We start from the raw sequence: 14,792 nt of genomic DNA on the forward strand, positions 1-14,792 counted from the left end.
CTATGGCTGGCCAGCACTGCTGGTCATGGAGGCTGCAGGGCTGATGGCAGTGCATGTGTTGACAGGAGCCTGTGTGCCGGCATGTCCCAGGGACCCTGGGCGTCCAGCTGGGGGTGCAGGAGTGTTGCCAGGTGGTACAGGACCCCCCGGAGGCCCCACGACAGGACTAGTGCCCCCCGACTCACTCTGTTCAGGGGACCGAAGTCTCTGCATGAGGGTGGTCACCCTTACCGCTTTCTGTGAGCCATAAACAATCGAGGGCTAGTTAGTTCTAGTTCATCAGGTAGTGTTTCCAAAACAGTGGGGTTGCAACTAAATATCCTTTTTATTGTGTCCTACATTTAGTTTTTCATTATTATTTCAAAAGATTTTCTTTTTTCTACAAGCTCACACATGATGTGAGCTTGGATCTGGATGAAACAGCAAATTCCTCTTTTGGATCTCAAACTAAAAGGTTTGGGAACAATTGTCTAGAGGTGCAACTACTGTACACTCCACTACAAATAAATGTAATGGAGTAAAAATGATATAATTTGCATCTGAGATGGATACTCGAGGTAAGATTTGTAAAAGTTACCTTCCACTTGGCTTTGGCAAAGTTCTTCTCTATCTGCGCACAAACTCCATCCTTGATGTTCTTATTTGAGGCTGCGTTCCCGGAAATCCTGAGGCAAAGGACAACCATTGGTGGAAGAAGCCTACTCAGATTTTTGGTTGAGCCAATTCATGGCAGTAGCCTGATGACCTACAGTAATAATACATAACCATTCATCACTATACGTACTGTAGTGTATGTTTTGTGTATTAATCGTAAAACTAATTGTAGTGGCAAAAATTCGTTGTGGAGTAATTTTCAACTAAGTAAAAGCCCCTAAAATTATATTTAAGGTCAGGACAGCACTTGAGTACATTTACTTAATAACTTTGCACAAATTGGGAAGCAGAGAACTGTCATCTCTCACTCCATATATATAGCAGAGCCAATAAACAATGTTTTCAGTATTTCTGAGAGAAAACTTTTACCATTCATGGTTTATAGCCTCCTGTGCTGTTAGTCGTTGATCTTGGTCTATTTCCATCAATGATGCTACAAGTGTTTTGGCTGTAAAAAACAAACAAACCTAGAGTTAATCCACATGTAAATACTGAAAAGGACCCACAGTTTATGCTGCCACAGACCCCCATTTGACATCACTTTTCATCCTCGAGGAAACCAATCTACACTTAAAGGGGCATTCCACTCATTTTCAACATTTTACTATGTCATTAATATACCTTAAAGCTGTTGTGTGGAAATAATTAAAAAGTTCCCCCATTCTGTGTTTCCTAGAACTGTAAGTATGAAAAAATTCATTAACATGGTGAAGCACATCTTGATGACATCATCAAGATGTGTTTCTCCATGTTAATGATTTTTTTCAGATCTCCAGTTTTAGGAAACACAGAATGGGGGAACTTTTTAATTATTTCCACACAACAGCTCTAAGGTATATTAATGACATAGTAAAATGTTGAAAATGAGTGGAATGCCCCTTTAACTTCTCTATAAATGTATATCATTTATACACTGTCAGAGTTACAGACCCATTAACGGTCCATTTGGTTCCTAACTACCAGTCAGAGTAGAATATTAGACCTTTATAAAGATACTGAAATAGAATATTAGACCATTAGTCACATGATCATCAACATTCCTGGATCATAAAGTCAGATCACATCACCCCAGCACCACTGCTGATAAAGCGAAGATTCCAGTTACGTAATCAAGTTTTAAGTTGTTTTGCAACAATGAAAACTGGCATTGATGGGATGTTGCTGGCTTTAGAAGTGGACGATATATCGACGATATATCAATATATCGATGATGACGATATATTGATATCGCGATACCGTTGTCTTTTTGCGATACTGATGCGCATGTTCATACCGATCGATAACGATATATTGTGCAGCCTTAATCTGTCATTTAGTTTGTTTCTGCGATGGTTCATCAGTTCAGGAGTCAAAAGTTGAAAGAGGAATATGAAACAAAAAGACAGGCTGAAATTCAGCAAATGATCCAGGATAGACATTGAAGATTCAGGAAGTCAAACACTCTGTAGAGCTCAGCAGGAAAGATGCAGATACAGAGATAGCAGACAGTGTCCAGGTCTTCACTACTCTGATCAGCTGTATTGCGAGAATCCAGGCTGAGCTCATTGATGTGATTGAAGAGAAGCAGAAAACAAAAAGTACAATATTTGCCTTTGAGATGTAGTGGGGTATCATCAGTCAAGGATTGTTCAGATTACTCACTCACAAGGTTAATTGACTCAAACAATGCAAATGAGCGATAGAAAACTGATCGCACAAATGTCCTCATTCCGTGTTACTTTAGAAAAAAAAGGAAAAAACTAAGAAAACTTTGTACATGTGTGCGTGAATCTGTCCTTCTGTCCTATCCCGAATTCCACCTGACTAATTTACTTTAAACTCGGCACGTGTGTCACCAAGGACCCCAGGGAGTGCAGTGCCTGTGGTGAAGTCGGTCCGATCGGTGTTTGTCCAGAACCGCTGATTCGACTAAAACACAATTATTGTGTTCTGCTTAAAAATACATTAGCCTGGCCTGGACGGTTAGCTCAACCGTCTGGGCACCTTGGCTGCCAAGTCAGCCGGAAGGTGTGCCGTTGGTTTGACTCCCAAGCCCTGCCATGGCCTACCGGCATGACTGGCCTACCGGCATGTGCACTTAAGCCCCTCCAACTGATCCAAAATGCCGCAGCCCGCTTGGTCTTCAACCAGCCAAAATTCTCACACGTCACCCCCCTTCTCCGCTCCCTCCATTGGCTCCCGGTCGCTGCCCGCACAGAATACAAAACTCTGATGCTGGCATTCAAAGCAACCAAAGGCATGGCCCCCCCATATCTCACAAGTATGATCGTACCCTACAAACCCTCCCGCGCACTCAGATCAGCCAACGCAGGGAAGCTGGAGGTACCTTCACTAAAAACGCCGGGACAACGCTCCACACGTCCCAAACTCTTCTCCCTTCTGGCTCCAAAACTATGGAATGCACTTCCCATCACAGTCAGAACTGCAGCCTCACTCCCAATCTTCCGCCGTAGTCTGAAAACCCACCTCTTCAGACTCCACCATGGCCCGTAGCACTTGCCCTAGCCTAGCCCCTTAGATAGCACATTATGTAGACTTAGATAGTATTTTAAACAGACTTATAGCTTGTTACGTAGACAGCTCTAGAATTGCACTTTATGTAGTCATAGCACTTTATAGTACACATGTATAATATATTATATAGTATAGTATGTATAGTTTACATAGATACTCCACTGTTACGTTCTTAGTCTACGCATGATTCATGATAACTACTTTGTATATATGTGATGTATGCCATGCTTTTGTTATTGCTTAATGTAAGTCGCTCTGGATTAAGAGCGTCTGCTAAATGCCTAAATTGTAAATTGTAAATTGTAAATTGCCATGTGTCACTCCCCATCTCTCTTCCCTTTTCCTGTCTGTATACTATTCCTTATCAATAAAGGCATAAAAATCCCCCAAAACAATACAAAAAAAATACAGTGATCTCTTAGTTATACCTGAGTCAGAAATGTCATCCCAGTATGGTGAATCAAATTCATAGTCTCCTGACAAAATCTTCAGGAAAAGGTTTTTATCGTGATTATCATAGTTGTCCTCATCCGCGTCGTCATAGAACGGAGGGTTCCCCGACAAACTGTTGAGTTTGGAAAAGAAAGACACAATGTTAACCACTCTTTAAAAGCGTGCCCACATCATTTTGGTCTAGAAGCTTGCTACTAAAAGTAGTGCTTAGAGAAAAATATATACTCATGTGGAATGGTTCGTGTGAAAAATATAACAGTGAAAGGTTATATAAACTTTACTGTTTTATACTTTCATGCAGTTGTGAATAGGGCTGCCACAGTACATCAAACTAATTGGTTCAATCAGTTGTAAAAAAACGATTATAACAGATAATTGGTAAGTGATCATCTTTTTTGTTATTATAGGTGACCAAGGATAACACAAGGTTTGGTAACACTTACTATGCATTGCACCTCTATAATGCATTATGGGTATAATGCTGTATAAGTATATAGTTACAATAATAATAAATAATTTAGGGTGGTTAATCAAACTAATTAATTTGGCCATTTATTTAGAAATAATCCTTTAAATTGTTTGCTTTGATTTGTTGATATAAAAAGCATGCTTTTGATTAATAAAAAAGTAATCCATAAAAAACTATTACAGGAACACTTACAGGATGTACATGATGACCCCTATTGCCCAGCAGTCAACTGGCCTTCCATATCTTTGCCTCCCAATCACCTCAGGAGCTGACAAAACACAATACACAAAATCATAATATCGTTGCTGATGGGTGGAAACCTACAAAATGGTTACTTTTTGGAATTTAAATAGAAAATAGCAGATCTACAAGCTCAAAATGCAATACGTTTTGAGCTTATAGATCAGCTATAGAACATCTATTTTAGTAGGGCATTAATAAATAAAAAAACACACACACAAATTAAATAAATATGGAGATAAGAGGTTTCTGCCCAACAGCAACAATATATAAAATGTATCATCCCTCAAAACCATATCACTTACATCATCTTTAATCAAAATGCCTTAAAGGACCACTTCACCACTTTTCAACTTCTCTTCCTATAATTGGTCCTAACTAATGTTCATGATAAAATACCACCATTTTTTCCTACTCAGTCTGTGTCTCATAAGAAGGCTGTGGGCAGTTCAGAAACCCGTCCACCAGTGACATCATCGATGGTGAATCCAAGCTAATAGAAACGGCAGGCTTTTTTTTCCTGAAAATGCAAAAAAAATGCAAAAGTTGAAGCCATCGTTCTCACGATAATAAAAATCTAAATATATTTTAAAACAAATCTTGTTTAAAAAAAAATCTGCCTAATGATGATGTCACTGGTGGACGGGTGTCCGAACTGCCCAAAGCCCTCCTATGAGACACAGACTGAGTAGGAAAAAATGGTGGTGTTTTATCATGAACATTAGTGAGGACCAATTATATGAAGAGATGTTGAAAAGTGGTGAAGTGGTCCTTTAATACAGTTGACCAATTAGTCAAATTAATGCTTTTGTTTCTGATCTAAAAACCAAATCCTTACCAAGATACTCTGGTGTGCCACAGGGGTCCTTAATGAGTCCATTTTCCAGTTTGGCTAGTTGGAAGTCACTGATAACAATTTTGGAGTGCTTCAAACGATTAAAGTACACCAAATTCTCCAGCTGCACCAGACAGAAATAGATATTAAAGTAATCATTGTGATGAAAAGGAATTACATGAAGGTATCTTTTTGCCATGATTACCAAATGCAACTGTGCACTTCTGTGGTGTAAGAATCACTTTGCACTTTTTCACTAAAAGGGGTATTTCACTCTAAAACAATTTACAATTTACAATTTAGGCATTTAGCAGACGCTCTTAATCCAGAGCGACTTACATTAGGCAAGAACAAAAGTAAGGGAATACATCACATATATAAAATGCATTTATCAAGAAACATGCGTAAGCTAAGAACGTAACTAGAACATATCTATATAATGACACTATACATATTAACTATATATACTATACTATGCTATACATATGTACTATGATGTGCTATGACTACATACAATGCAATTATTGTGCTGTCTACATGAAATGCTATAAGTCTGTTTCAAATGCTATCTAAGTCTAAAAAGTGCTATCTAAGGGGGAGGAAATGGGCCTGGCCTATATGGGGAGTTGTGGTCCAAGGAATCCAGGGACTTTTATTGCATGACCTAGGGTTCAAGAGTTGTAGCTCAAAACATGAGTCATGAGCCTGTTAATAGCAGTATAGCACCAACATGACTGAGGCTGATTTGAAACATTTGGGGAGGATCTTCCTTGCAGAGTGCTTATAGTGAGCCCGCCTGGGCAACCAGAAGGTCCTGGTTGTTGCAGGTTCAATTCCAGGCCAGGCCAGAAATGTGTCAATGGAGTCCCTGAGCAAATATCCCCTCCCCTAATTGCTCAGCCTCATGTTGGTGCTATTAACAGGCCTACTCATGTTTTGGGCTATAACTCTTGAACCCTAGGGCCTAGGTCATGCTCCTAATAGTTATAGGATGGGTAAATGCATTCACTTCAGTTGTTCATGAGATGATGTATGATATGTAAAACAAATTGTAACGTCTACTTTCGCTTTTGTGTACACCCCAGGCTGTTTTAAAATATTCATATGCTCAGACTCGCCTAAACCAAAATTGTGTTTAAGTACAATACTTGAGTACATTTACTTTCCACCACTGGTGCACTTTATTTAATTTAATTATTTGGATTAAAGCATAATGTGGCATGCGAAGTGCTACCTTTCAGCACTAGGTGTCAGCGATGGACAGTGTATTTATGTATAAGAAGTACCTTCAAGTTTCTGTGGACGATTCTCAGTGAGTGCAGGTAGGCGACAGCCTCCAGCACCTGTCTCAGTACATTGCTGGTGTCCTGCTCTGAGTAGTAGCCTTGATCTAGGATCCAGTCAAACACCTCCCTGCCTGTAGCCCTGAGGTGTGCAATAGATGTAAGCACAAGTGAGAAGTGAGAACACTTTCTGGGCATTTCCACCTGACACACTTCCGACGGTGCCATGGTGAGCCAGCACCATTGCACCGTCGGAAGTGTGTCAGGCCCAGGGTCATCAGCCGGGAGCCACCCTTCACAGATGTTTCGCTCCTTTAATCCTGGAACATCTCTGGGCGGGAGAGCAGGGACAGGGACCTCTCCCTGCCGCCCTCTGCAGCCAGCTGAAGGATTCTTGTTCTACCCACACTGTCCCCTGTGTTATTGTTTTGGTATTTATGCATGGCAGGGACGTCCTTCTCCCTGATTCAAGCGTGGGCCTGACCGCATACCATAATTAGTGTTCTTTTCAATGAAGTAAAACTGGCATTGGAGGGGCTAGCGGCGATTAAAAAAGGGTGAAAAACACGGACATAATGAATAAGGCCTGAATGAATGGAGATGTATTGTATTGTAATGTAAAATCTTAAAAAAGATATATTATTATAAGTTCACAAATCTATTCGATCAGCTATTTTTGAATAGTTGTAAAATAAAACAGGGCTAAAGTGTTCCTCATTTTTGCTGCTAAGCCTCTGGGAAGCCTACAATTTATGTAAATTGCCAGGGAAAATGGAAATGATGCTGCCATCAAACTATGAAAGGCTGCTGGTAGCTAAACCACGAAAGCCAAAGAATGAGTGTATATTTTCCCAAGAGGTCTAGTCTGTTTATGAATATGGCTTTTGTTCATGCATGTGATTGTTTTTGTTTCTTCTTTTTCTTAGCATACTGTGCATATATTTTAATTTCTTAACTGTGTGTGTGTGTGTGTGTGTGTGTGTGCGTGCGTGCGTGCGTGCGTGCGTGCGTGCGTGTGTGCGTGCGTGCGTGCGTGCGTGCGTCCCTAGAACCCCCTCTTAGAACCACCGCCTCTAATTAATCAATGAATGAATCGATGAAAAAGCCACCCGTGGCTCACAAAGCGCCTCAACATGACACTCACAGCTCCAGGAAGAGGAAGTACTCTTTCTTGGTCTCGAAGACATCGACCAGCTGGAGGATGTTATGATGTTTCACCCTATGAAAGGAGGAGAGGAGAGGAATGTGTTTAGTTTGAGCAGTAAAGCCTGATTTATACTTTGTTGTACAAGTCAAAATAGCAGATCTATAAGCTCACAACTCATCACATTATGAGCTTGTTTACTTATAAATCAGGCTTATCATTCAAGCCTATGATACTAGCAATGCAACATCAGCTTAAAAATAACATCACTGTCGGGCAGAAAACCTTTCATCTTCATGTTTCATATTTTTATGTTTTCTTTCATAAATGATTGAATGCCTCATCTTTTATGTCACTCAAAAGTAGCAAAAAGATGCATGTATATGGGCTATTTTCACTTTAAATTATTTGCCAACAGGGACACCAGGTTGAAAGTGCATGTGTCTGCAATTCTGCATGTGTGTGGGATTTATAAAGTCAATTTAAAATCCAGTCTTATGTTTGTTATTGTATATTACAGCAATAAGAGAATTAAAAACTTCACTCACATTTTCAAGATCAGGATCTCATTCTTGGCGGCTTTCCTCACTTTTCTCCCATCCTTTTTGATGAACTTTTTACAGGTGAACATTTTCAACGTATTCCTGTCCTTTGCTCGGAATATCTCGCAAAATTCCTCTCTGACAAGACAGACGAAATAATTCACATTAGCATCATATCAGTTTAACCATTAAAACAAGAACCCTTTTCTTTCTTTTCAAACTCTTTTTATCTGGTTTTATAACAGTATGGATGTCAAGTCACAGGTTCTTTGAAAAAATTAAAATAAAACATCAGATTTTAGTATCAGTGACAAGAGATAAATAAACATATGAATCACAGAGATCATGGGCAGACATAATGAAAAGACTATGTTGTTGTTCAAAACATGCCCCTTCAAGACAAAAGAAAAATATTTTCTCCCAATTTAGTAAAGCCAATTCCCCAGCCTCTCTACAAGTACTCCATCTCCGCTAACCCCCACAATCAGCCGATACCTGGGCCATCAAGCCAACATCTTCTTTCCACCCGACAGTGACAGGTCTCACTAGGGGGCATAACGCATGTGGAGGTACACGCTACAAGACCCATTTTCAAACGTATCTTCATACAATTTATCCTCACTAATGCTCATTATAACATGGTATAATTTCTGTCTAAACCCACTGCCTCTCAGAGTTAGGTTATGAGCAGTTCAGAAACCAGCCTACCAACCATGTGCAGTCCACCTCTGAGACACGTGAGCTGGTAGACATGCAGAGTTAGGTTATGAGCAGTTCAGAAACCAGCCTACCAACCATCTGCAGTCCACCTCTGAGACACAGAGCTGGTAGACAGAGTGTACCAACCATCTGCAGTCCACCTCTGAGACACAGAGCTGGTAGACAGAGTGTACCAACCATCTGCAGTCCACCTCTGAGACACAGAGCTGGTAGACAGAGTGTACCAACCATCTGCAGTCCACCTCTGAGACACAGCGCTGGTAGACAGAGTGTACCAACCATCTGCAGTCCACCTCTGAGACACAGAGCTGGTAGACAGAGTGTACCAACCATCTGCAGTCCACCTCTGAGACACAGAGCTGGTAGACAGAGTGTACCAACCATCTGCAGTCCACCTCTGAGACACAGAGCTGGTAGACAGAGTGTACCAACCATCTGCAGTCCACCTCTGAGACACAGAGCTGGTAGACAGAGTGTACCAACCATCTGCAGTCCACCTCTGAGACACAGAGCTGGTAGACAGAGTGTACCAACCATCTGCAGTCCACCTCTGAGACACAGAGCTGGTAGACAGAGTGTACCAACCATCTGCAGTCCACCTCTGAGACACAGAGCTGGTAGACAGAGTGTACCAACCATCTGCAGTCCACCTCTGAGACACAGAGCTGGTAGACAGAGTGTACCAACCATCTGCAGTCCACCTCTGAGACACAGAGCTGGTAGACAGAGTGTACCAACCATCTGCAGTCCACCTCTGAGACACAGAGCTGGTAGACAGAGTGTACCAACCATCTGCAGTCCACCTCTGAGACACAGAGCTGGTAGACAGAGTGTACCAACCATCTGCAGTCCACCTCTGAGACACAGAGCTGGTAGACAGAGTGTACCAACCATCTGCAGTCCACCTCTGAGACACAGAGCTGGTAGACAGAGTGTACCAACCATCTGCAGTCCACCTCTGAGACACAGAGCTGGTAGACAGAGTGTACCAAGTACCAACCATCTGCAGTCCACCTCTGAGACACAGAGCTGGTAGACAGAGTGTACCAACCATCTGCAGTCCACCTCTGAGACACAGCGCTGGTAGACAGAGTGTACCAACCATCTGCAGTCCACCTCTGAGACACAGCGCTGGTAGACAGAGTGTACCAACCATCTGCAGTCCACCTCTGAGACACAGCGCTGGTAGACAGAGTGTACCAACCATCTGCAGTCCACCTCTGAGACACAGAGCTGGTAGACAGAGTGTACCAACCATCTGCAGTCCACCTCTGAGACACAGCGCTGGTAGACAGAGTGTACCAACCATCTGCAGTCCACCTCTGAGACACAGAGCTGGTAGACAGAGTGTACCAACCATCTGCAGTCCACCTCTGAGACACAGAGCTGGTAGACAGAGTGTACCAACCATCTGCAGTCCACCTCTGAGACACAGAGCTGGTAGACAGAGTGTACCAACCATCTGCAGTCCACCTCTGAGACACAGAGCTGGTAGACAGAGTGTACCAACCATCTGCAGTCCACCTCTGAGACACAGAGCTGGTAGACAGAGTGTACCAACCATCTGCAGTCCACCTCTGAGACACAGAGCTGGTAGACAGAGTGTACCAACCATCTGCAGTCCACCTCTGAGACACAGAGCTGGTAGACAGAGTGTACCAACCATCTGCAGTCCACCTCTGAGACACAGAGCTGGTAGACAGAGTGTACCAACCATCTGCAGTCCACCTCTGAGACACAGAGCTGGTAGACAGAGTGTACCAACCATCTGCAGTCCACCTCTGAGACACAGCGCTGGTAGACAGAGTGTACCAACCATCTGCAGTCCACCTCTGAGACACAGAGCTGGTAGACAGAGTGTACCAACCATCTGCAGTCCACCTCTGAGACACAGCGCTGGTAGACAGAGTGTACCAACCATCTGCAGTCCACCTCTGAGACACAGCGCTGGTAGACAGAAATGGCCAAGAGTATAGCGTAGTTCTGAAAGTGGGGTCTGGGGACACCCAGTTAAATAATAAAAAAACTTAAATCTTCTCTTCCGGCTGGGCAGTCCCCGTCAAAACATTTTCAGATTAGGGTCTGCGGCCAAATAAATATCAATTTGCGGGTCTTTGGCAGGAAAGGTTTGAGAACCATTGGAGTAGTGTAGGAATGGATTGATTTATGAATGGATTGAACCCCATTCTGGGGAGGAACACCGCCGTTTTAAGCGGTTGTTCTCCATATATGGGACACATGAAACGGACACAAATAAGGGACACAGATAGACAAGTACAACGGGGACTCCCAACACCGCAACACGACTCAGACGTATTAGTAGGGATCGACAGTGCAGCGACATAGGTGTGACAGCTGCGCAAAGGCCGGAATCTCTAAAAAGAGATTCCGATTCACAAAAGTTCACAATGTGTGTGACACCTTGTGAGATTGTAGATCAGCTATTATTGCTGAAGAGATTTGGTAAAGAGGGAAGAAATTGGTATCGGTGCGCTTCCCAACTTCTAAAAGTAGCACTGTGCACCTGGAAATGGCACCGTCCCATTAGTGAGGACCTGTATGGAGATTATGCTGAAAAGGGGAAACATGTTCCCTCTGGGCCCGTAACCACAGAAACTGTTTTTTGAGCTGCCAGTGACTTTCTGCCATGCAGTTCTATGGAAAAGATGTGCTGTTGGAGCACTCCCCTATTTTTTGGCAGCCAGCTCATCAAGGTCACTTTTGATCCTGACAACCCGGTCATTTAATCGTTCCAACGTCCCAGACTCTGTGGAACAAACTCTAGTATTGGAAATTTTAAAATACAAAAAAAGAAGAATAATAATAATCAGAATTGTACAGCTTCAACAATCTAAATATAAATAGTCCTCACCAATGATTACTGTAAAGAATATGGTAGACTAGAACAATACAAATAAAAATAAAGTGTGACATTGCTATATAGTCTGGTTGCCCTGTTATAGCGCCTACACACTGTAGGACTTTTATAGTCATCAGTTTGTATTTCAAACTAGTGGAGTCTTTTTTTAAATCTGCTGCCATTATATCTTTGTGGCTTTCACACTAAACAATTGATCGCCGACTATAGTGATCACACACAGATGCTACATTTGTTTTTTATTTCAATTAATTTTGACGTCTCACATATGTGCAGGATCTCATGATAGAATTTTCCAATTTCCAATTTAGGCATTTAGCACATGCTCTTAATCCAGAGTGATTTACAATAAGCAAGAACAAAAAGCATGGCAATACAACATAAAAAGTAGTTATCATGAAACATGCGTAAGCTAAGAACGTGGAACAGTGGAATATCTATATAATGAAACTATACATATAAACTATACATACTACAATACATGTGCGAGACCTAGCCGCAATTTGCAACTCTAGATTTTTTTACAATGGGATGAATCTAGAGTTGCAATACCCTCCATTGACTCCCCACTCATCATTTTGCGTTTGCGATCTGCTCGTCTTAAACGACGTTAAACTCACCAACATTGCAGCTGTAGTCCAAGCTTGAATTATTCTCTTTCAATCTGCAAAGCTTGTTTTTCATAAAAATCCCCCGTAGACATGTTATGAGCTACTTTCTGTCAAGACATTCTGTGCAAGTGATTCTTTTTCTAAGTGCTGGAGTTTGGAAGCGCTCGTCGTAAGTCCCTGAACGTCCCTGCATGCATCTGTTTCGCATTTGCACATAATGCAGGAGGCAGCAGCGCGACCCCTTAATACAAACGAGCGCTTCCAAACTCCAACATTTCTTCTTCTTGACATAAAGTAGCTCATGTATTAGTGAGGACCAATTATATGAAGAGGTCGAAAATGGGTGAAGTCATCCTTTAACACTTTGACCTCTATTAACGAGTTGCCCGAGTTAATTCATTGTAGAACACTTTCCCTGCGATTTGAGAGTTGCCCAAGTTATGTTTTAATTGTTTAATCCACGTTTTAAATATGTTTTTTAAAGTCATACGGGCAATCCACCGGAGGAGAATGGGATATCAGACGCGTTTTGATGACGTCATCGCAAAAAGGTCCGTCGCGCTGGCGTGCAAAGGGTTCTGGGAAATTGAGTCCCATTGTTTACAATGGCAAATTTGCCGGAGGAACAAGCTGTGCGCTGAGCGGGCTGTTGTTGTGATCGCCGCTATGGGATATTTTTCTACACTACAACAAGCGATTACACCGTTTTAAAGTGGATTTTCATGACAAGCAACTCAGCGGTTGGTGCAGTAGCTGTTCAAAGTTAACTCTATACTTAGGCAGTCTAGGCTATTAGACCGCCGTACATTGGCGGCATTCAATTAAGCACAGTGCTTGAGTAAATATACATAGTTATTTGACACCACTGCCTGCTGCACAGGTATACTCACGATTTAACAATTTGTCCCAGGTCATATTTGTCAGTGACTTCGGAAGGAGTGTTGTAGTCCTTCTCCCCAACTGTTAGACAGCCAAATGGCATGGCAACACCAGCCCTAGCCAGGGAACACACCGCTCAACACAACCTGTTAACAACACAAACAAGTACCATTTGTATTAGAATTTGTTTTCAGCTACCAAAAAAACAAAACCAAAAAACCCACACCGAATGGTTAACCCATTAAAACCGGGTTTTTCAGAAGATTTAGAACTGTGTTTTAGAACAGTAGTTCTCAAAAATAGCAGGTATACAAGCTCACAAGTGACACGCTGTGAGCTTGTACATCTGTACATGTTTAATTATTGTCTCCACCAGCCGAAGGCATGGGGAGAGTATGTTTTGCACTCCGTCCGTCCGTGTGTGTGTGTGTGTGTGTGTGTGTGTGTGTGTGTGTGTGTGTGTGTCCGTCCATCCGTCCGTCCGTGTGTGTGTGTGTGTGTGTGTGTGTGTGTGTGTGTGTGTGTGTGTGTGTGTGTCCGTCCGTCCGCGTGTGTGTCCGTCCATCTGTGTACAGCTAATCTTTGGCACCGTTAACCCGGTCGATGCCAAACACAATTTGCACACACACTCCCTGGATGCCAACGATGAACCTCTACCCCAAATGTTCCAGAATGGCCTGTTATAGCGCCACCATGAGGCAGCTTTTCACATTTTTACCTATAACTGTACCGATCTGCGTAAAACGTTGTATGCACACTCCCTAGAGGCCAAGGACAAACCTTTGCCCTGCATTTTTCACATCTGCTTATACCAGGAGACCGACTTTTGTAAAACACATTTTTTGATATTACCTCCAGAAAATCCCGCAAATCGTTACACAGTAAACTTTAAAAGTTTGCAGGATTGGCCCGTTTTGAATAAAAAGCCTCAAATCATGAACGCAGCGTGCAATTTACGTGAAATCTTTCATGCACTTTCCTACTAGGCAGAGGAATACATACCCTTTTCACACACACACACACACACACACACACACACACACACACACACACACACACACACACACACACACACACACACACACACACACACACACACACACACACACACACACACACATACACACACAAAGGCCAGGGATGAGGGCTTGTACAGTACATACAGCACAAGTACAGTACAACACCACTCACTTCAGATGGGTCTGATTTTTTTTAAACACAACTCTTCTCTTCTAGGGGTGTCCCTGGAACAAAAACATTTCAGACGGGGGAGTCTGTGGCCAAATACATATCCTTTTGGCGGTCCACGTTTGAGAACCTATGATTTAGAACTAGAAGGCATTTGTAATTGGGCTCAGTTCTTAAATGGTTAAATCAGCAACAAAGCAGCACACAAAAATCACAAAATCTCTCCTTTATTGAGTGAACTGTGCAGGACTGTGAGTCAACAACTGCATTTTGTATGAAGTCTGCTTTTTTACCCTGCAGTTTCTGTCTCTGTCTGTAAACAGAACCTCTGTGCAGAGAAGGACCTGATGTGCTCTAGCCCTGACCCCTCTCTCTCTCTCGC

At 42.4% G+C, this 14,792-nt stretch overlaps 1 protein-coding gene across 1 annotated transcript; it reads right to left on the reverse strand.

The window, feature by feature from the left end:
* Positions 1-13,337, reverse strand: LOC306929913 (caM kinase-like vesicle-associated protein; the record flags this gene model as incomplete). Its single annotated transcript, XM_079510644.1, has 10 exons — positions 13,234-13,337; positions 8,141-8,272; positions 7,593-7,667; positions 6,452-6,590; positions 5,169-5,289; positions 4,283-4,358; positions 3,597-3,733; positions 1,024-1,102; positions 578-665; positions 1-237 (listed from the first exon to the last, which is right to left on the reverse strand). The coding sequence occupies exons 1-10, from the start codon at positions 13,323-13,325 to the stop codon at positions 1-3; spliced, it is 1,176 nt and encodes a 391-aa protein (XP_079366770.1). The 5' UTR covers positions 13,326-13,337.
* Between the last annotated feature and the right edge of the window lie 1,455 nt (positions 13,338-14,792).

The sequence above is a fragment of the Electrona antarctica genome, assembly GCF_951216825.1.
Source record: "Electrona antarctica genome assembly, chromosome: 9".
In the NCBI taxonomy this organism is placed as follows: domain Eukaryota; kingdom Metazoa; phylum Chordata; class Actinopteri; order Myctophiformes; family Myctophidae; genus Electrona; species Electrona antarctica.